Genomic DNA, 21,612 nt, shown 5'->3' on the forward strand with positions numbered 1-21,612 from the left:
AAACCATCAATTATTCCTCGCACATTTATCTTTTCATTCCAGGGGTCATACGTGTGAACCTCTTCTGGACCCTCTCCAATGGCAGCACATCCTTTCTTAGATAAGGGGCCCAAAACCGCTCGCAATATTCCAAGTGTGGTCTGACCAAAGCCTTATAAAGCCTCAGCACTATATCTTTACTTTTATATTCTGTTTACCTCTGAGTCTAATCTACGTAGTGGTAGAACACAAAGTGGCCTTGACTTCTCCAGACCTAAGGTGGAAAGATTAGGTAAGATTTGCTGCTCAGATTGTTAACCAGTGACCTTGCTGGTTGGTCTGTGCTTAGAAACTTAACGAAGATAGGTTAGATTTAGATGGTGCTCATTTTACCGACCCCCATGGAGGGGCAACAAATGATTACTCATTATAATGAATTGGCACCATATAGGTTGGAAGTCTGCTGGCACCTTTGGGATCTAATCTCACCACAAGTCAGCAGCTTCAAGGAAAAGAAAGAATGGTGGATGGTGAACTTGAAACTTGAAAAGGTTTACCATTTGTAATCAGGGTAGAGATGAATAAAGTTCTGATATTATCATTACCATAAACCATCAATTTACTTGTTTGTGCTAAAAAGTTATATATCTGTGTGGTTGGGTGGCTCATTAGTACAGCACATTGACGTACTAATTTGCTTTGTCACGCATTGTATTTAAATGTATTTTAAAAGCCAACTGAAGTCTGAAGTGAGTAGAATGGAGAGAAGTTTAAAAGGGCAGTCACTTTTGATGCACAGTGTCTTGCATCCATCTGTTGGATTGCCAGTCATCTTTCTCATAGATGCAAGGTGCCCCTAAAGGAGAGCCAAATATGATTTTATCTTGCTCTTCTTCCTTTTGAAGTTGGCCATCATGAGTTGTATTTCCTTACCCCTGAGTTCCCAAATACCCAGTAGTATAAATTGCCATACAGAAGTAATGATGGGGTACAGAGAAATAGCAGGTGAATTCAATAAGTATGTTGCATCAGTCTTTGCTGAGGAAGGTACCAGCAGCATGCTAAAAATTCAAGAGTGACAAGGTCAGAAGTGAGTGTAGTTGCTATTACTAAGGAAAAGGTACTTGGAAAACTGAAAGGTCTGATGGTAAATAAGTCACCTGGACCAGATGGACTACACCCCAGGATTCTGAAAGAGGCAGATGAGGTGATTGTAGAGGCGTTCATTGTGATCTTTCAAGAATCTGAAAGGGTTCAGAAGGATTAGAAAATTGCAAATATCATTCCACACTTTAAGAAGGGAGGGAGGTGAAAGATGAAATTATAGGCCAGTTAGCTGATTTCACTGGTTGGATGATGTTGGAGTCCATTAGTAAGGATGAGGTTTTGGGGTATTTCAAGGCACATGATAAAATAGGTTGAAGTCAGCAGGGTTACCTTGAGGGGAAATCTTCCCTGACATATCTGTGGGAATTATTTGGGGAAATAACAAGCAGGAGAGGCAATGAATGTTGTTTAGAAGGCCTTTGACAAGGTGCTACACATGAGGCTGCTAAATTAGATAAGAGCCCATAATATTACAGGAAAGATGCTAGCATGGATAGAAAATTGGCAGGAGGAAAAGACTGGAAATAAAGGGAACCAGTTCTGGTTGGCTGTCACTGACTAGTGGTGCCCCCTAGGGGTCAGTTTGGGGCCACTTCTTTTCATGTCAATGATGGATGGCAGAATTGATGGCTTTGTGGCCAAGTTTGCAGACGATACAAAGATAGGTGGAGGGGCAGGTAGCGGGCAGGAGCACACAGGGAGTCTGCAGAAGGACTTAGATGGATTAGGAAAATGGGCAAAGAAGAGACTAATGAAATACAGTGTAGGGAAGTGTATAATCATGCACTTTGGTAGAAGGAATAAAAGTGTAGACTATTTTCTAAGTGGAGAGCAAATCCAGAAACCAGAGATGCAAAGGGACTTTAGAGTCCTTGTGCAGAATTCCTTAAAAAATAACTTGCAGGTCAAGTTGGTGGTAAAGAAGGCACATGCAGTGTTAGAGAGGGCTAGAATATAAGAACAAGGAGGTAATGCTGAAGCTTTATAAAGAATTGGTCAGACCACACAGAATATTGTGAGCAGCTTTGAGCTTCCTATCTAAGAAAGGATTTGTTGCCATTGGAGAGGGTCCAGAAGGAGGTTCACAAGAATGATCCCAGGAATGAAAGGGTTAAGGTATGAGGAGCACTTGATGGCGCTGGGCCCACACTCACTGGCATTTAGAAGAATGAGAGGTGATTTCATTGAAACCTATCAAATATTGAAAGGCCTAGATGGAATGGATGTGGGGGTACACCCTCAGAGTACAAGCATGTCTTTTTAGAACAATGATAAGGAGGGATTGCTTTAGCCAGAGGGTGGTGAATCTGTGGAACTGATTGCCACAGATGGCTGTGGAGGCCAAGACATTGGGTGTATTTAAAGCAGAGATTGTTTAGTGAGAGCATCAAAGGTTGCAGGGATAAGGCAGGAAAATGGGATTGAGAAGGATTCAGCTATGATAGGATGGCAGAGCTGATGTGATGGGTAATTTCAGCTCCTTGTCTTATGCTCCTATTAGAAATTGGGTGAAATCAGAACCTATGGTTGTTTCCACTGTCAAAAAAGCTCATTGATATTAAAGTGTAACTTAATAAGCCTGTTTGTAAACTTTCCACTTTACAAAAAGTGAAACATATGGAAAAATGCTGCTTTTTGTGCTCTTTTTGTAAGGGGTGGATTGCCCAGCAGAATTAAGCATCTTGCTATCAAATCGAGCGGCGTGCTACTTGAAGGATGGAAATTGCAATGAGTGCATAAAAGATTGTACAAGGTAAGTGTGATGACAGATTTTTTGTCGTAGATTAAATCATTTTTATAAGATAGCCATGTACAGGCTATAAAGTTAGGACCATTGAGTACTTATTTTTGTCAACATTAAAAAAATAATTAATTGTGATTTGAATCACATTGGATGATGGGCAATTAATACCATCTATATCTCTTAAATTGGTTCAAATCAAAGTGTAAAACTGGGTGTAGCTCAGTTTCTGACATTTTTAGCTAATGATGCAAAAAATGTGGAAAGTAAAAAAATAACGATTGTTTCTTAAATTAAAAGTAGGGCAAACAACGGATTAGTTAATGCTTTCATGTGAAAATTGTTAACAAAACGTAAATACAGCAAACTTCATTTCAGCCACACTCATACATTTTGAAAGTGGGTATCACAGACAATGTGCATTGAATATATTTTCTTAGCATGTATTCACAAAAATGCAAATCTTGAGTTCTTCACCTTCAGTAGGGCTTAATATTCTATATTGAATTTGCAAGACAATACATTATAATTTGATTTCAATGACTGCTAAGATCTATCACCTGCAAAATGAGATGTGATGATCCAAAATATCAAAATGTGTGTGTGTGTGTGTGTGTGTGTGTGTGTGTGTGTGTGAAATGTGATAAGGGAGGAGAAATAGATGTTTCCATAATTTTAGTGTGTGCCTTCAAGCTCCTGAGCCTCCTGTCTGATGGTAGTAATGAGAAGACAGCATGTCCTTGGGTGGTGGGGGTCTTCAATGATGGAAGTTGCCTTTTGAAGATGTCCTCAATGATGGGGAAGCTGGTGCCCATGATGGAGCTGGCTGAATTTACAACCCTCTGCAGCTTTTTCCGATCCTGTGTATTGATGTCTGTGTACCAGGTGATGCAACCAGTTAGAATGTTCTCCATAGTACATCTGTAGAACTTTGCTAGTTTGTGCTGACATATCAAATCTTCATAAGTGCCTTCGTCATAATTGCATCAATATATTGCGCCCAGGATAGATCTTTAGAGATGTTGGCGTCCAGGAATTTGAAACTGCTCACCCTTTTCTCTGCTGATTCCTCGATGAGGACTGGTGTGTGTTCTCTCAACTCCCCTTTCCAAAGGTCCACAATCAATTCCTTGGTCTTACTGATGTTGATTGCAGAGTTTTTGTTGTGACACCACTCAAGCAGCTGATCTATCTCACTCGTGTACGGCTCCTCATCACCATCTGAGATTCTGCGGAAAATAGTTGACAACACTGATGGTCAGAAGTCATTCATTGTTGTCTTAAAATGGAGTTGCTTTTCTCGTTGAGCTTGGAGTGGTTATTCCAAAGATATCTCATCAATCATAGTGGTTTCTATGCATGATGTTGCTGGTATTTCAATGGTGTTGAAACTCACATTTAAAAAAAAATATTATGTACCATTTTATGAGGTAACCAACAATAGCAACTAGTATTCAGTATATCTAATAGTTAAAGAATATTCACAAATAAGCATTAAAATCTTAGAATGAATCGATAATATATTTGGTAAGCATCAGTACAGAAGTTAGAACTGAAGTTACGATGGTGTTGAATGCTCAGTTGTAATCAATGAACAGCAGCCTGGCATTGGTACTACTATTGTCCAGGTAATCCAAGGCCAAGTGGATAGCCAATGAGATTGCATCTGCTGTAGACCTATTGAGGCAATAGGCAAACTGCATCATGTCCAGGTTGTTGCTTAGGCAGGAGTTGATTCTAGTCATGTCCAACCTCTGAGAAGCACTTCATCACAGTAGATGTGAGTGCCACTGGGTGATACATTGAGGCAGCTCATCTGCTCTTCTTGGGCACTGTTATGATTGTTACCCTTTTGAAGCAGGTGGGAACTTCCGACTGCAGCAATGAGAGATTGAAGATATCCTTGAACACTCCCACCAGCTGGTTGGCATAGATTCTCAGCAGACTATGAATCTCCTGGTTCATCCATGACTTTTGGTTTGGGTATGTCCAATAGTTCACAAGATCACAAGACAAAGGAGCAGAAGTAGGCCATTTGGCCTATTGAGTCTGCTCCGCCACTCCACCACGAGCTAAACTATTCTCCCATCTAGTTCCAATTTCCGGCTTTTTCCCCCCTATTCCTTGATATCCTGACTAATTAGATACCTGTCAATCTCCTCCTTAAACACCCTCAATGATCGGGCCTCCACAGCTGTATGTGGCAACGAGTTCCATAAATCCATGACCCTCTGGCTAAAAAAATTCTTATCATCTCTGTTTTAAATGGGTACCCTCTAATTCTAAGACTGTGGCATCTTGTCCTGGACTCACCCACCAAGGGAAGCAGCCTTTCCACATCTACTCTGTCCAACCCTTTCAACATTTCGAAATGTTTCTAGGAGATCCCCTCTCATTCTTCTATACTCTAATGAATACAGTCCAAGAGCCGACAAACATTCCTCATATGTTAGCCCCTGCATTCCAGGAATCATCCTTGTAAATCTTCTCTGAACTCTGTCCAACATCAGTACATCCCTTCTAAGATAGGGGGCCCAAAACTGCACACAGTATTCCAAATGAGGTCCCACCAGTACCCCATAGAGCCTCATCAACACCTCCTTCCTCTTATACACTATTCCTCTTGAAATGAATGCCAACATAGCATTTGCTTTCCTTACTGCCGATCCAACCTGGTGGTTAACCTTTAGGGTATCCTGCACGAGGACCCCCAAGTCCCTTTGCACTTCCGATTTTTGAATTTTCTCCCCATCTAAATAATAATCTGCCCGATTATTTCTTCTTCCAAAACGTACAACCGTGCATTTCTCAACATTGTATCTCATCTGCCATTTCTTTGCCCACTCTCCTAAACTGACCAAGTCTCTCTGCAACCTTTCCGTTTCTTCAACACTTTCTGCTCCTCCATCTATCTTGGTGTCATCCGCAAACTTAGCCACAAAACCATTTAATCCATAATCTAAATCATTGATATACATTGTAAGAAGAAGCGGCCCCCTGTGGAACACCACTAGTAACTGGCAACCAATCAGAATAGGATCCCTTTATTCCCACCCTTTGCTTTCTGCCTATCAGCCAATGCTCCACCCATTCCAATATCTTTCCTGTAATTCCGTGGGCTCTCATCTTATTAAGCAGCCTCTTAATTGGCACCTTATGGAAGGCCTTTTGAAAATCCAAATACACAACATCCACAGCCTCTCCCTTGTCAATCTTATTTGAGATTATCTCAAAAAATTCCAGTAGGTTGGTGAGGAATCTTCTCTTCCTGAAACCATGCTGGCTTGGGCCTATCTTGTCATGCACCTCGAGGTATTTCATAACCTCGTCCTTGAGGATCGACTCCAATAACTTTCCAATTACTGATGTCAGACTAATAGGTCTGTAATTTTCTTTTTGCTCAAAGACACACAGTCATTCACACAGGTCTTGATGAAGTCAGTTACAACTGTGGCATATTTATTCAAGATTCGAAGATGAATCTCTAGCTATTGTCCAGTCCACCAACTAAAAAAAATTTTTAAGCATTCTTCTGCTCCCTTGACCATGCCTTCTTGATCCTCACTACTGGTGCTGTGGTCTTTCGTCTCTGCTTATATGCTGGGAGTAGATGTACAGCCAGGTGAACGGACCTTCCAAAGTGTATGCGTGGGATGGCATGGTAAGTTGTCTTGATAGTGGTATAACAGTGGTCAAGTGTGTTGACACCTATACCTCTTCGGGTGATATGTTGATGGTAACTGTTCAGAGACTTCTTTAACTTGGCCTAGTTGAAACCACTTGAAATGATAGAGAAGGCATCAGGATGCGCTGTTTTGTGCCTGCTGATTACAGTGCACAGCTCCTCCAGTGCTGACCTAAGGTGGAATGTACATCGCTACCAGGAAGATGGTGCAAAACTCCCTAAGCAGATAAAATGGACGGCATTTGACCACTGGATGTTCCAGGTCGGGAGAACAGGACTGAGACAGAACCGCCACATGTGTGCACCACAATGAGTTAGTCACGAAGCATACTCCACCTCCTCTACCTTTAAAAGACTGAGATATCCTGTCTTTATGGGGAATGGTGAAGCCATCGGGCTGCAACACTGCATCAGAAATGGTGGGGACAGCCATGTTTCCATGCAGCAAAGTACACAGCAGTCCTTGATATCCCTCTGGTAAAGCAATCTTACTCTGAGGTCTTCGATTTTATTTTGCAGAAACTGTATATTCGCCAGCTGGATAGTCAGGAGTGGTGGTCTAAGGCCTCAGCATTTTGATCTTACCTGTAGTCCAGCATGCCGTCTCTGCTTCCATATTCTTAAAGGGGAACTGCACTTGCAATCTGAGCCTGCGATCCAGGATCCATTGATTTTGCATATTTATAAAATTTTTAATATGTGTCAACATGATGTTGTTTACCGAAGTACCCATGGCTATGAATGTGCATTTCAGGAATATTTGATAATTCCCATCAGATAGAGTCACCTCTTATCGGCACTATCTTATTTTTGTTGGCTTTGGACATATTTTAATAACCATTAAGCTGCAGGTTTTAAAAAGATGTTACAGTTCACATTTTACTAAGGCAGAAAATGACGAAAGGTCACCTCATTATAGGGAGGATGTGGAAGCTTTAGAGAAGGTACAGAAGAGATTTACCAGGATGCTGCCTGGATTAGAGAGCATGTCTTATGAAGATAGTTGAGCGAGCTAGGCTTTTCTCTCTGGAATGGAGGAGGATGAGGGGTGACTTGCTAGAGGTGTACAAGATGATAAGTGACATGGATCGATTGGGCAACCAGAGACTTTTTCCTAAGGCAGAAATGGCTAATAACCAGGGGGCATAATGTTAAGGTAATTGGAGGAAAGTATAGGGGGGTCTCAGAGGTAAGTTTATTACACAGAGAGTGGTGGGTACGTGAAATCTTCTGCCAGGGTGGTGGTAGAGTGATACATTAGAAGTATTTAAGAAACTCTTAGATAGGCACGTGGATGATAGGAAAATGGAGAAGTACGTAGGAGAGAAGGGTCAGTTGATCATAAAGTAGGTTAAAAGATTGGTACAACTTTGTGGATTGAAGAGATGTAATGTTCTATGTTTTATATCTGCGTAATAAATATAAATAAATGTGCAGAGAGAATCTTAATGATTGAATATAGAGAGATTCATTTGGAAATTCTGCTTGTGATGGGACAGGGAATGCATGTTGACCAAAGGTAAGGTGAGGAGAAACATGAGAGGGGAAGCGTATCTTAATTAAGACCATATTTTGGCGAGACAAATATATGAAGAAGAAAGTAACAGGTACATTTACAATGTTAACTGAAGGGTATGAGATGACAGTATGAATATCTTGCCTTATTTTTATCCTGAGAGTATCATGTAATTTTCTTTTTTTCACTTCTGTAGGGCATTGGAGCTGCAGCCATTTTCTATAAAGCCACTTTTGCGACGAGCTATGGCCTACGATTCCATAGAGCGATATCGACAAGCCTATGTGGATTATAAAACGGTCCTTCTCATAGATAATAGGATCCAGGTTGCAAATGACAGTGTCAACAGGTAAGAACTATTGCATTAAATAAATATAAATATTTTGGGCAATTATTTTTATTGGACCTATAGACAACAATAAAGTAAATACCCTAAAACCTTAACACATAGGAGCAGAATTGGGACATTTAGCCTGTCAAATCTGCTCTGCAATTCCATCATGGCAGATTTATTATCCTTCTCAACCCCATTCTCCCCATAACATTTGATACCTTTACTAATCAAAAATCTATCAACCACTGCCTTAAATATATTCCAAATACTCAACCTCCACATCTGGCTAAAGAAATTCCTCCCTCAACGTCCACTCTATCTTTGCCTTTCAATATTTGTTAGGTTTCAGTGAGATTTCTTTCCCCCCCCCCCCAACCCCCACCATTCTTTGTAATACCTTTTGGCCAAGGAATTCCTTTGCACAAAAAACACCACCTTGTATTCTGCTTGTGTAGCCTACAGTCCAAAGGTACGAGTATTGAATTTTCCAGTTTCTAGTAACCCACATCCTCTTTCTATTTCCCACCAGTCCACCCAGGTTCTCTCTCCTTTTCTTCACCTTTTGTTCAGTCCGTTCCCTTTACGGGCTTCATCTGCTCATCATTCCCTTCCTCATCATGTTCCAACTATCACCTCCCAGTTCCAATCCCACCTTTCTCCTGCACTGTAATACACTCAGTGGCTACTTTATTAAGTACCTCTTGTACCTAATAAAGTGGTCACTGAGTGTATGTTTATGGTCATCAGCTACTGTAACCCATTCACTTGAAGGTTCAAGTTCACGTGTTGTGCATTTAGAGGTGTTTTCCTGCACACCACTGTAACGTGTGATTAATTGAGTTACCATTGCCTTCCTGTCAGCTTGAAACAGTCTGGCCATTCTCCTCTGACCTCTCTCATTAACGTGGCATTTTCACCACAGAACAGCCACTCACTGGATTTTTTTTTTTTGTTTCTCACACCGTTCTCTGTAAACTCTAGAGACTATTGTGCATGAATATCTCAGAAGATCAACAGTTATGAGATCCTCAAACCAACCCATTCGGAACAACACTCATTCTGCAGTCAAAGTCACTTCTATCACATTTCTTCCCCATTCTGATGTTTGGTCTGAACAACAACTGAATCTGTTGACCATAACTGCATCCGTTTATGGATTGAGTTGTAGCCACATGATTGGCTGATTAGATATTTGGATTAATGAGCAGCTGTACAGGTGTGCCTAATAAAGTAAACACTGACTATAAACCAGCCATCTTTTCTCTTTCCCCTTTCCCCGCATCCAATCCTTATGTCGGGCCTCAACCCCAAGCATCAACATATTCCTTTTGCTTCCACAGATGCTGCTTGACCTAGTAAGTTCTTCCAGTAGTATGCTGCAGACTCCAGCATCTGAAATCTCTAGTTGCTCCAATACAAAACAGTATTGTGCCATTGGAAATCCAGTTAACTTAGAGTACAGCAATATAGCAATGCTCTCTGTATTTGTGAACACACATTGGAAAGTTCAGCACCTGACATTTTGTTTGCAGGAATTGTATCTTCCAAAAAAACATTTTGCTCTTAGAACAGTAACGAGGAGGAATTTCTTTAGCTTCAATGGTGAATCTGTGAAACTCGTTGCCACAGATGTCTGTTGAGGCCAATGCATTGGGTATATTTAAAGTTGAGGTTAATAGCTTCTTGATTAGTAAGGGTGGCAAAGGTTATGGGGAGAAGGCAGGAGAATGGAATTGAGAGAGTTGATAAATCAGAGATTATAGAATGGTGGAACAGACTCGATGGGCCAAATGGCCTAATTCTGCTCCTGTGTCTTCTGGTCATTTCCAATGTAAAAATTCCTCAATGTTCATCAGCAATAATGTAATATGGAACATCTCCATTGCAATTTTTAACCTCATTGGCTTTTTTAAAAAAAAGTTCTTCACAAAATAGCCAGGTCTCACTAACCCCACTTCATCTAAAACTGCGCCACTTGCACGCCAACACTCAATTTGTGATCCTTTTCCTCACTTAGATATCTGGCCACCCAAAACTTCATTTATAATCTTGTGCATGCCCTGACTGCTTGCTTCCACAGATGTCAAAATCAGTCGCACTCTTTTCTAGTTCAGGATTTTATTCCAGTAGGCTACTGCTGATACATGCAATATCTTATAGTTTGCTGATTACAGCTGTATTAGACAGGTCACCTAGACTGCAGTCTCATGCAGAGCAGACTTTATTTGCTTTTTTTCAGTCCACATGACACAGGTATTCCCCACAATTAAGGTTTTGCGAGATTGCAGTCTTAGATCTCCCTGGTAACCTCATCCCAAGTATAGGGAAGTGTATGGTCATGTACTTTGGTAGAAAGAATAAAGGCATAGACTATTTTCTAGCTGGGGAGCAAATTCAGAAATGGGAGGTGCGAAGGGATTTGAGAGTCCTAGTGCAGAGTTCCCTAAGGGTTAACTTGCAGGTTGAGTCGGTGGTAAGGAAGGCAAATCCAATGTTAGTATTTATTTTGAGAGGACTAGAATATAGGAGTAAAGATGTAATGCATTGGTCAGACCGCATTTGGAGTATTGTGAGTAGTTTTGGGCTCCTTATCTAAGAAAGGATCTGCTGGCACTGGAGAGGGTCTGGAGGAGGTTGACGAGAATGAACCCAGAAATGAAAGATCGAACATATGAGGAGTGCTTGATGATTCTGGGCCTTTATTCACTTGAATTTAGAAGAACAAGGGGGAAATCTCCTACTGAATATTGAAAGACAGAGATAGAATGGACATGCGGAGGATGTTTCGAATAGGGCACTGCCCCAGAATACAAGCATGCCCCTTCAGAACAGATATTAGGAGGAATTTCTTTAGCTAGAGAGTGGTGAATCTGTGGAAGTCATTTACACAGATGACTGTGGAGGCCAAGGGTATACTTAAAGTGGAGATTGAAAGGTTTTTGATTAGTAAGGACATCAGAGATTATGAGGAAAAGGCAGGAGAATGGAGAATAGAATGAGAGGGATGATAAATCAGCCATGATGGAATGGCGGAGGAGACCCAGTGGGCTGAATGGCCGATTTCTGCTCCTATACCTTATGTTCTAAGCACTCCTTCCTTTGAGGGACTCCATGGTCCAGCTATAGGTCCTGTTCTTACCACTGAGAGCATTATCACAATTCTTTCCAGTCATTGCAGTATAGAGTGAATTAAGAGCAAAATTGTTTGTAGCTAGAAGGACAATGCTTTATTGCAGTAAAAGCTGGCTGCAGAAATCACATCTATGAGACTAAATGATGGCAGTCAATAAGAACAAAGTTAAAACAGACATAGTATAGTGTTACACAATGTAAGCTGATAACTACCCAATGACTACAACAAATAAAGATGTCAGCATTTTTGCAACTTCTACAAATAGCATTAAGGGGCCCACAATGCAGTTTTCATTCCATTAAAGTTTGGTAATGTAATTTGTAGACTTTCATATATAGTCATAGGCTTGAATCACCCAGCCCATTGTGGTGGGTGGTCATGAATGACTTGTGGTGAGGAACAACTTGCTGAACCTGCACCGGGTGCACCTCGCCCAGGAACTCTTTAAATGGGGAGGAATTGTTGTGGAAGTTGAGTTTATTTTTGATTTTTATTCATTTTAATTATTCTTTAAATGCAATTTTAAGAGATTCGGTTACATTTTCAGTTTTTGACGGTTTTGCAATCAGCTAAGCCAGAGAGCATGACTTGGCACATTGATATTTTTCCATTTGTTTTGCGGTTGGGGCTCTTTCTGGGATTGTTTGACTGCTTCTGCACAGGCTTGTGTGACTAAGCATGGGGCCAGTACTTAACTTTGCAGATTGCCTAGTGTCAACTTACTGACACATTTTCCTTGTACATCAAATGAATTATCAGCAGAAGAATCTGGCTATATATACTCTTCTGAGGAGTAAATAAGAACACTTACAGGAAACTTAGAGATGGTTGGGGGGGGTGTGGGAGGAGGGGAGTTAACAGTCAGATCTAGACTGCTATTTTAAACAAATGCTTGTGGAATAAAGCTGAAAAAATCAACATGCCTGTAATTGCTGGACTTTAGAATGGGGGTGGGGATCTCATTGAAGCCTAACGAATATTGAAAGACCTAGATATAGTGGATGTGGAGAGGATGTCTCCTATAGTGGGGGAGTGTGGGACTAGATGACACAGCCTCAGAATACGAGGATGTCTCTTTAGAACAAAAATGAAGAGGAATTTCGTCAGTCAGAGGGTGGCGAATCGGTTGAATTCGGATGGCTGTGAAGACCAAATCATTGGGTGTATTTAAAGCGTTGGTTGATAGGTTCTTGATTGGTTCAGACCAAGTGAGATGAAGGGTCTTGGCCCAAAACATAGACTGTTTATTCCTCTCCATAGATGCTGCCTGACTTGCTGAGGTTCTCCAGCACTTTATATAAGAGGGAAGATGTGTGCCACTAGTAGATCCCTGATGCAGGGTCTTGACCCAGAATATCACCATTCCTTTGCCTCCGCAGATGCTGCTTGACCTGCTGACTTCCTCTAGTGGTTCAAATGTTGCTTCAGATTCCCAGATCCATGAGATTTATTTTATTTTATTTTATTGATATACAGCACAAAGTAGGCTCTTCCAGCCCTTCGAGCCATGCTGCCCAGCAATCCCCCAATTCAATCCTAGCCTAATCACAGGACCAATTAACCTACCAACTGGTACATCATTGAACTGTGGGAGGAAACCCATGCGGTCACAGGAAAAATATACAAACTCCCTACAGGCAGTGGCGGGAAGAGAAGTATTATTTAAAAGGGAATAAATTGCAGAACTCTGTAGTGCAGAGGAATTTGGAAAAACTGGTGCATGATTTGCATGAGTCTTTCCTGGAGGTCCAGCAAGTATTGGGAAAAATCTATTGTCTAATAATGTTAAAGTTCAAAGTATATGTATGTCACCATTTACAACACTGAGGTTTATTTTCTTGTGGGCACTTACAGTAAATAAATACAAGAAACACAATAGAATCAATTAAAGCCCGCACCCAACAGGATGGACAAACAATTAATGTGCAAAAGACAACAAACTGCAAATACAAAAAGAAAGAACAAAACAAAATAAGTAATAACTATTGAGAACATGATGTGCAGGGTCCTTAAAAATGAATCCATAAATTGTGGGAACAGTTCAGTGATGGGGTGAGTAAAGTTATTCCCTCTGTTTCAAGAGTTGAAGGGTAGTAACTGTGGTGTGAGTCCTGAGGCACCTGTACCTTCTCCGATGGCAGCAGTGAGAACAGAGCATGACCTTTGTAAGAACAAACTGAAAAATTACACAGAGTTGTTTTTTGAAATAATGAGCAGTTTATTAAAAACTGGTGCACACCAGTAGATCAGTCAAAGCTGATCTACCTGAGCACGAAGTTGGTAGAGGTTTTACATCCTCAATTGTTGAGATTACCAGTAAAACTATATTTTGATAATAGAATGGTGGCTACAGGAAGACTTAATTAAATAATGGACTAGGTTCTGATTACAGGGTAAAATGATTATCCATGGGTCTAACAGTAAATCCAGTTTTCTATTACAACAATGTAACATACTTAATGAAATTCCTGAACCTTGGATGTCATCACTGCTGCATTCCATGTCTCTATTTCAAGGCTTTGTCTGTGGTTCCCTGTTACCACATTAGCACAATCCATATCCCCATTTACTCGTTATTAGCCCTCACTATTCTTCCCCCTACAACAGTCTCCATTCTTAGCCCATGGCCTAAAATGGCTAATAAGGCCTAAAGGTTAGATCCCATAGTTTAGCCTACGCCAACGCTTTACCTGCCGTCACAGTACAAACACTAAAATAATAATGGTCATTAAACAATCAGCTGTATAACATCGATAATATGAGAGATGAGTCGAATCCAGTAGTGGGTTTGTGCATTCAAGGCCCAATTCCAAATATTGTACCAAAATGAGGGGTTCTCTACAGCTACCTTCTCATGATCCATTATCCTTAGCGACAGTGCATCCCATTTCTTAATGACTTCCTTATCCTGTTGGATGATCTTTTCCCATTCAGCAATGTAGAATGGGCAGTAGTTCTGTGGCTACATGCTTGTGCAATCCTTCGTCTGTGTTACTACCATAAATGGTAAGCTGCAGCTCCAGTGTCCCTTCTGCAACTGGCTTAGGCAAATTCTGTCCCACAATCATTAATTCAGTTGAGACATCACTGATTGCCACTTTATAGCCAGTCAGATTGCATTGTAGCCGCCCCTTGTAATATGGTCTTGCTGATATTGCGGTGTAGTAGATGTTGTTCACCAAAGCATTCTTCAAGTTTTGTTATTAACTGGCAATGTGGACAGGGAACAGTTATTATATGCCGTTGTTCCTTTTCGCGCCTTGTAGCGCATTGGATGGCATTTTTGATTTTTTTTTTAATGAGGCTGAGTTGCTAGCTCGACGCTCAGCCCAGCATGGATGGAAAGCGTTCAAGGACCCAGCCGGATTCAAACTCCAGACTATTCACCTTGGCGTCTGGGGCTGATACCATATCACTGGCCAGCATAGTTATATATAGCAAAACCATATTCCGTCAGGCTTCTTCATACAGTCTGCCCTGGACATGCCCCATTTGATGACGTTGTATCAAGCTCTTCCCCCGCCTTCCCCCAGACTAGTGTAACTCGATTGTGTAAACCAACATATCTTAGAGATATCCAAGTTCCTTCATAGTGTTTTCCAACATTGTGCACTCTCATAAGAGAGTATGTGTAATTGCCACTGTGTCAGGGAATGTGGAGGACTGCTGCAATGTACAGTGGATCCCTCTCATTTTCGAGCCTGCCATGACATCATTAGTCAGAGTGAGATCTGAATGTCGCACATTGGGGCGGCTTCACCCACCCATTCTTCCAGCTGGTTGTCTGATATCCAATCCGGGACTCTGTGGCCTTCCAACTGCAGACTGTTTGTCCCAACTATAGACAAAAGCCAGGCAGCGTATGTTGTACAGAATACATTTTTTGTTTTAGCGTTGGGTGTCATTGTTCACTCTATCAACAACTTCATTAGTTATATCCTTTGATGACTACAATAACTGGAGAGTTTCCAACTACTTCCGTCCCTTGCTTCCCTATTCTATTAACTTGCCCCAAGTAATTTTGTTTTGTAATCCCCTTCAACTTCCGCTGGAGGGAACTGTTTTGCATATTTATTTCTGCTATATCTAAAGTATTGACTGTGGAGACCCCCGCTGAATATCCTGCTCCTAACACTCTATCAAGCCCCTTTTCCTTCTCCACCTTTCTGTCCTAATCTCACTATGAGTATCTTATCCATAGAGTAAACATTGGAAAAGGCAATTCGTACTGTCCTCGCAAAAGCTAGGGAATTATAAAGCAGTCAGGTTAAAGACTATCTGCATGTGGCTGTAGCCTGGTACTAGAGTAATCCTTTCGCCTGTATTTTCCAATACTAACCCTATAGCCTGTATGTCTCTGGCCCTCACTACACTGTAGTGCTCTTGTGGGAACAGAAGGTCCTACAGTGATTGATTCCCAAATGGAGCAGCCCTGTCGCTTTGCCGTACTGGTGATTCATTGGGAATGGTTCATTAGTCCCGTGTCTTGGCATGACAAATACAAACATGGGATCCCTCTCTCGCACACCAGATTTCCCCTGAGTGCTGTGCAGTTTTCATATGTCCATTTCACATCACTGCATGCTATCATGTCGTCCCTGTTGAATTGCATAGCATTTATATGCCCCACAGCTGGTCGTTCTTTGTTACTCACTCAGTTTAGAGTCTGCAGTTTACTTGCTCTTCAGAGATGTCTCAAAAGATTATCACATTCAATTATCCAAATTCTTCTGAGTGTAGTTTGTCAAATTCCATGTTTTCTGTTCCTGTGGAAATATGTTTGCATTGTTAAATCATTCCTGCCCAAGGTATCTTTTCAGGTGGAACCAGTGTTTCCAATTTGGCCCTTCTTTAGTTTTCACTAGGGCACACATTTCTCCAGTCAGGAATACTATAAATAATCCCATCCATCTGGGTTGTAGTTCCAAGTTTCGCTAGTACAACTATAACCATTATTTCTGGCAGGTTGCCCTTCACTTGGGCATTCTTGCGTTCGCAGTCCTGTACTCTTTGTCTATCAATGAGTTACCCATTTAGATAAGACCATGACACCATAAGACATAGGAGCAGAATCATTGAGTCTGCTCTCCATCATGGCTGATCCCGGATCTCATTCAACCCCATACACCTGTCTTCTCACTGTAGCCCTTGATACTCCAACAAATCAGGAATCTATCAACTTCCACTTTAAATATAGCCATGGACTTGGCCTCCACTGCTGTCTGTGGCAGAGCATTCCACAGATTCATCACTCTTTGGCAAAAAAAAATTACCCCTTACATGTGTTCTAAAAGGTCACCCCTCAATTTTGAGGCTATGTCCTCTAGTTCTGGATACCCCTACCACAGGGAACATCCTCTCCACATCCGCCTTATCTAGTCCTTTCAACATTCAGTAGGTTTCCATGAGGTTTCCATGTATTCTTCTAAATTCCAGTGAATACAGACCCAAAGCTGCCAAATGCTCCTCGTGTGTTAACCCCTTCATTCCCAGAATCACCCTCATGAACCTCCTCTGGACTTTCCAATGACAATACATCCTTTCTGAGATAAGGGGCCCAAAACTGTTTGACAATACTGCAAGTGCAGGCTGACTAGTGTCTTATAAAGCTTCAGCATTATCCCCTTGTTTTTATATTCTAATCCCCTTGAAATAAGAGCCAATATTGCATCTGCCTTCTTTACCACAGACTCAACCTGTGAATTAACTTCCTGGGAGTTTTGCACGAGGACTCCTAAGTCCCTTTGTACCTCTGATGTTTGAATTTTCTCCCCATTTAGATAATAGTCTGCACTATTGGTCCTTTTACCAAAATGCATTATTGTGCATTTCCCAACATGTATTCCATCTGCCTCTTTTTTTTCCCATTCTTCCAATTTGTCTAAGTCCTGCTGCAATCGCATTGCTTCCTCAGCACTACCTACGCCTCCACCTATCTTCGTATCATCCACAAACTTGGCCGCAAAGCCATTAATTCCATTATCTAAATCTCTGACAAACAATGTGAAAAGTAGTGGTCCCAATACTGACCCCTGAGGAACACCACTAGTCACTGGCAGCCAACCTGAAAAGGCCCCCTTTATTCCCACTCACTGCCTCCTGCCTGTCAGATATTCCTCTATCCATGCCAGTCTATTTCCTGTAATATCATAGGATTTTATCTTGTTAAGCAGGCTTATGTGAGGCACTTTATCAAATGCCTTCTGAAAATCTAATTAAATGATATTTGTTGCCTGTCCTTTGCCCACCCTGCTTGTTACTTCCTCGAAGAATTCTAACAGATTTGTCATGCAAGATTTCTTTTTCCAAAAATCCTACTGACTTTGACTTATTTTATCATTAGTCTACAAATACCCCAAAAACTCATCCTTAATAATGGACTCCAACACTTTCTCAACCACTGAGGTTAGGCTAACTGGCCTATAATTTCCTCTCTTTTGTCTTCCTCCCTTCTTAAAGAGTGGAGTGACATTTGCAGCTTCCTAGTCCTCCTGGACCATGCCAGTGATTCTTGAAAGATCATGACTAATGCTTCCATTATCGCTTTCAGGACTCTAGATGTAGTCTGGTCTAGGTGACTTATCCACCTTAAGACCTTTTGAGTTTGCCTAGCACTTTTTCCTTTATAATAGCAATGGCATTCTCTCCTGCTCCCTGACACCCACAGACCTCTGGCATGCAGATGAACAGCTAACCCCTGTACAGGCTGGGTAATCTGGTCCTTACTATGGCAGCTCTTCAGTCCTCCTGTGATCATATCCTCTGGTAGTTGCATAGCCCATCCTGTCATTAATTCAAAAGCAGTAAATCTTGTCCCATGAGCAGGGATCACTCATAGTTTCATCAACACTGTTAGTAATACCCTAGACCAACTTGTCTCTGTCTCCATTAAAGCCTTCATTAGGCTCCCTTTTAAGGTGCATTTCATTCTCTCAGCCATGCCAGAGTTCTGAGGTCAGTCTGGAATGTGCAGCATCTGTTTCTCTGTTGGTGTAAAAAGTTCTTCCACCCTGGACTCTGTAGCGCTATTCCCTACTGCCTTCTGAGGTACCCGCTGCTGTCTCGTTACAGGGTGGAGATTGTGAATCTTTATTACGAGTCCCATACTCATCAGCTGCATCAGCCCAATCGTCCTAATCTACAACATGTTCTGGGGGTGCGCATCTTACACTACCTATCATCTGCCTTGAAACTGGGGAGATCTGAGCTCGTTTTGCAAGCACTATTCTGTGGTAATTGCTCATTAATGCTGTTACTTTTACTACAGCCTTTTCATATTTGCCCTTCTCTTGTCCCTTCTACCAAGCAATTTGTTCAGGGTTGTTCCATTCAGATTGTAACCCTTCTTTACCATATTTTGTATCAACTAACGATTAGGAGCTCTACCGTCTGTCTGGGGGAATCCTTCTGATTCTTACACTTCTTTCTCAGTTTTCTCCAGCTTCCCTTTTTCTCCCCTGGCCATATGTTCGTGTCATTTCCAGCTCCCACGTCTATATCTCAAATAGTTGGTTAGTCAATCAGTTTCCCAAATCAATTGCAACCTATAACTGCCTGGACCCCATCTGCTAGTTACTAACCTTACAATGTCTGGACATCTTACAGTGTGCACTTCCCACAGATATAGTCAACTGGGACACCATGAGGTTCTCTGTCTTCCCACATCTTGCAGGAAGAGCATTCTTCTGCCCTGACCGCCATTTCATCTACACATTCAAAGGTCACGATTAATAGGAAAATAAAAACTCTACCCTGATTCTGACCTGCTATCACCCGTGCCTCCTCACCCAAGACTCCCCAGCCAAAGCCTAGCCACCTCAGCACTGACCCACTTTCACAATAGCCACTCCACATGACCGTACCATCTATTTATTGGCAAAACACATGGCAACTCAGCCAGTCTGAAATCCTCTGCTGTACGGGATACTGCAATTGGAGAACAAGCTGTCAATAGCAAATAATGTTTTAAAAGCTGCTGGCTTCTCCCCTCTGTTGCTCCAGCTGCTGAACTGGAGAAAAACAAGATCAGTTTTAATCTTTTCCATGAATTTAAATTGTTGCATTTTTGGGTCTAAATGATAGTTTGTTTCAAAAACTATTACCTTTTTGACACAGGCAGATCTCTGGCCCTAGCTGTGCCCTCTGTCTATGTCCATTTATTGAATTCTGGAAAAGGAGCCTTTGTAGTGTATGGCCTAAGACCCTGCTACACTTGGTTATTCCAGGATCCAAAGGTCCAGCAGTATCTGGCCCAATGTGGCATATAGTAGTGAGACAGTCAGTCATGTTACTTGTCAGCTGGATTATGCTGAACCTGGCCTGCCATGCAGAAACGCTGAATGTTGTTACATCTACCAATATAATGCCAGAATCAGGTTAATTATCACTGACATATATCATGAAATTTGTTGTTTTGTGGCAGTAGTACATAAAATATACTATAAATTATAATTTAAAAATGTATAAAAGTAAATAGCGCAAAAAGAAAGCAAAAATAGTGAGGTAGTGCTCATAAGTTCATTATCTGTTCAGAAATCCAATGACAAAATGGTAACAAGCTGTTCACAAAACTTTGAGTGTGTGTCTTCAGGCTCCTGTACCGCTTCTCTGATGTGTAGTAATGAGAAGGGGGCATGTCTTAGGTGTTGGGGCGGGGGGATCCTTAATGACAGATGCCACCATTTTGAAGCATCACCTTTTGAAGATGTCCTTGATGGTGGAGAGGTTAGTCCTCATGATGGAACTGGTTGAGTCTACACTCCTCTGCAGCTTTTTCTGATCCTGTGCAGTGGCCCCTTCCCCTTCATACCAGACAGTAGAATGCTCTCCATGATACAGAAACGTACTAGTCTTTGGTAACATACTAAATCTCTTCAAACTCCTAATGAAACATAGCTGCTGGTGTGCCCTCCACATAATTGTGTCAATATGTTGGGCTCAGGTTAGATCTTCAGAAATCTATCCAGTCCTGTCCTCTCGATGACAACTGGTGTGTGAAGTCCGCAATCAGATGTTGAGTGCAAGGTTGTTGTTGTGTCACCACTCAACTAGCTGATCTATCTCACTCCAGTGCACTAATCATAATAGTATTAGAGCTTTTATCAATTTTCATGTTTACATAGCAAAGAGTTTTCCTGTAATGAAGTGAGTTCAGTGCTGACAACTGGCTTAGCTAGTCTGTGTACAGCAAGATCCCATAATAAAAATGCGATTATGGACTAGATAATAGTTGAGTTAATACTTTTTTTCTTTGTTTTTTTTCTTTGTCCACATATGTTTTCATATTCATTCATCATCTCTCTGTTTAAAATTGCTCTAGATTAGGGGTTCCCAACCTGGGGCCCATGGAGCCCTTGCTTAATAGTATTAGCCCATGGCATAAAAAGGGTTGCGAACATTCATTTTGTATGTACCTTAATCCCACTGGGGTTTGCACATGATTTGTTGCAATCCCACTGACACTCATTCAGGTGTATTCTTAATGTGCACTGTGTGTTTGCAAGCTAATTTCTGCCTTGTTTGCAATTCCTTCCTTTCATATGCTGTTATTTCTCTCTTCCATGCTCATGAGAACACATACTATTCATGATTTTTCTCCACGAATTTTGCCAAATACAGATTAGATTACATTAGGCTAGCTTTATATGACACGCATCTATCAAAGCATACAGTGAAATTTGTTGTTTGCATCAGCAATCAAAGGTGTGAGGATGTACTGTCACCATGCTTCTGGCACCAACATAACATGCCCACAACGTATGTCTTTGAAATCTGGGATAAAAGTGGAGCATACAAACAGTGGTGGAACTGAACCCCAGTTCCATCACTGGTGCTGTAAAGCATTACGCTTACCACTACGCTACTCTGCTGCAAATAAACAGTTACTTTGGTACTGTATTCTCTTTCACACAAAATAGTGAACTAATGTTGAGAAAACCTAGCATCTTACCCTATTTAAAAATATGGCATATTCTTACCATCCCATTTTCAAGAAATTCTGAGTTATTGAATGACGAGAAAGAATGTAAAAAATTCAATGTGGTTAATTTAATGCATATTTTAAGTCTGAGTTTAAAAATACAGTCTCCAAGAAATATTTGTTGATCTTTTAGAGAGA

General features: G+C 41.3%; 1 protein-coding gene across 1 annotated transcript in view; it reads left to right on the top strand.

Annotated features, from left to right (window-relative positions):
- The window catches only part of LOC134350241 (sperm-associated antigen 1-like), a 143,823-nt gene that overhangs the window by 76,565 nt on the left and 45,646 nt on the right, over positions 1–21,612 (top strand). The window contains exons 12-13 of the mRNA XM_063055258.1: positions 2,740–2,839; positions 8,225–8,377. Coding sequence (XP_062911328.1) covers positions 2,740–2,839; positions 8,225–8,377 — 253 coding nt within the window. The remainder of the gene's footprint in view (positions 1–2,739; positions 2,840–8,224; positions 8,378–21,612) is intronic.

The sequence above is a fragment of the Mobula hypostoma genome, chromosome 1 (assembly GCF_963921235.1).
Source record: "Mobula hypostoma chromosome 1, sMobHyp1.1, whole genome shotgun sequence".
NCBI classification, from domain to species: Eukaryota; Metazoa; Chordata; class Chondrichthyes; order Myliobatiformes; family Myliobatidae; genus Mobula; species Mobula hypostoma.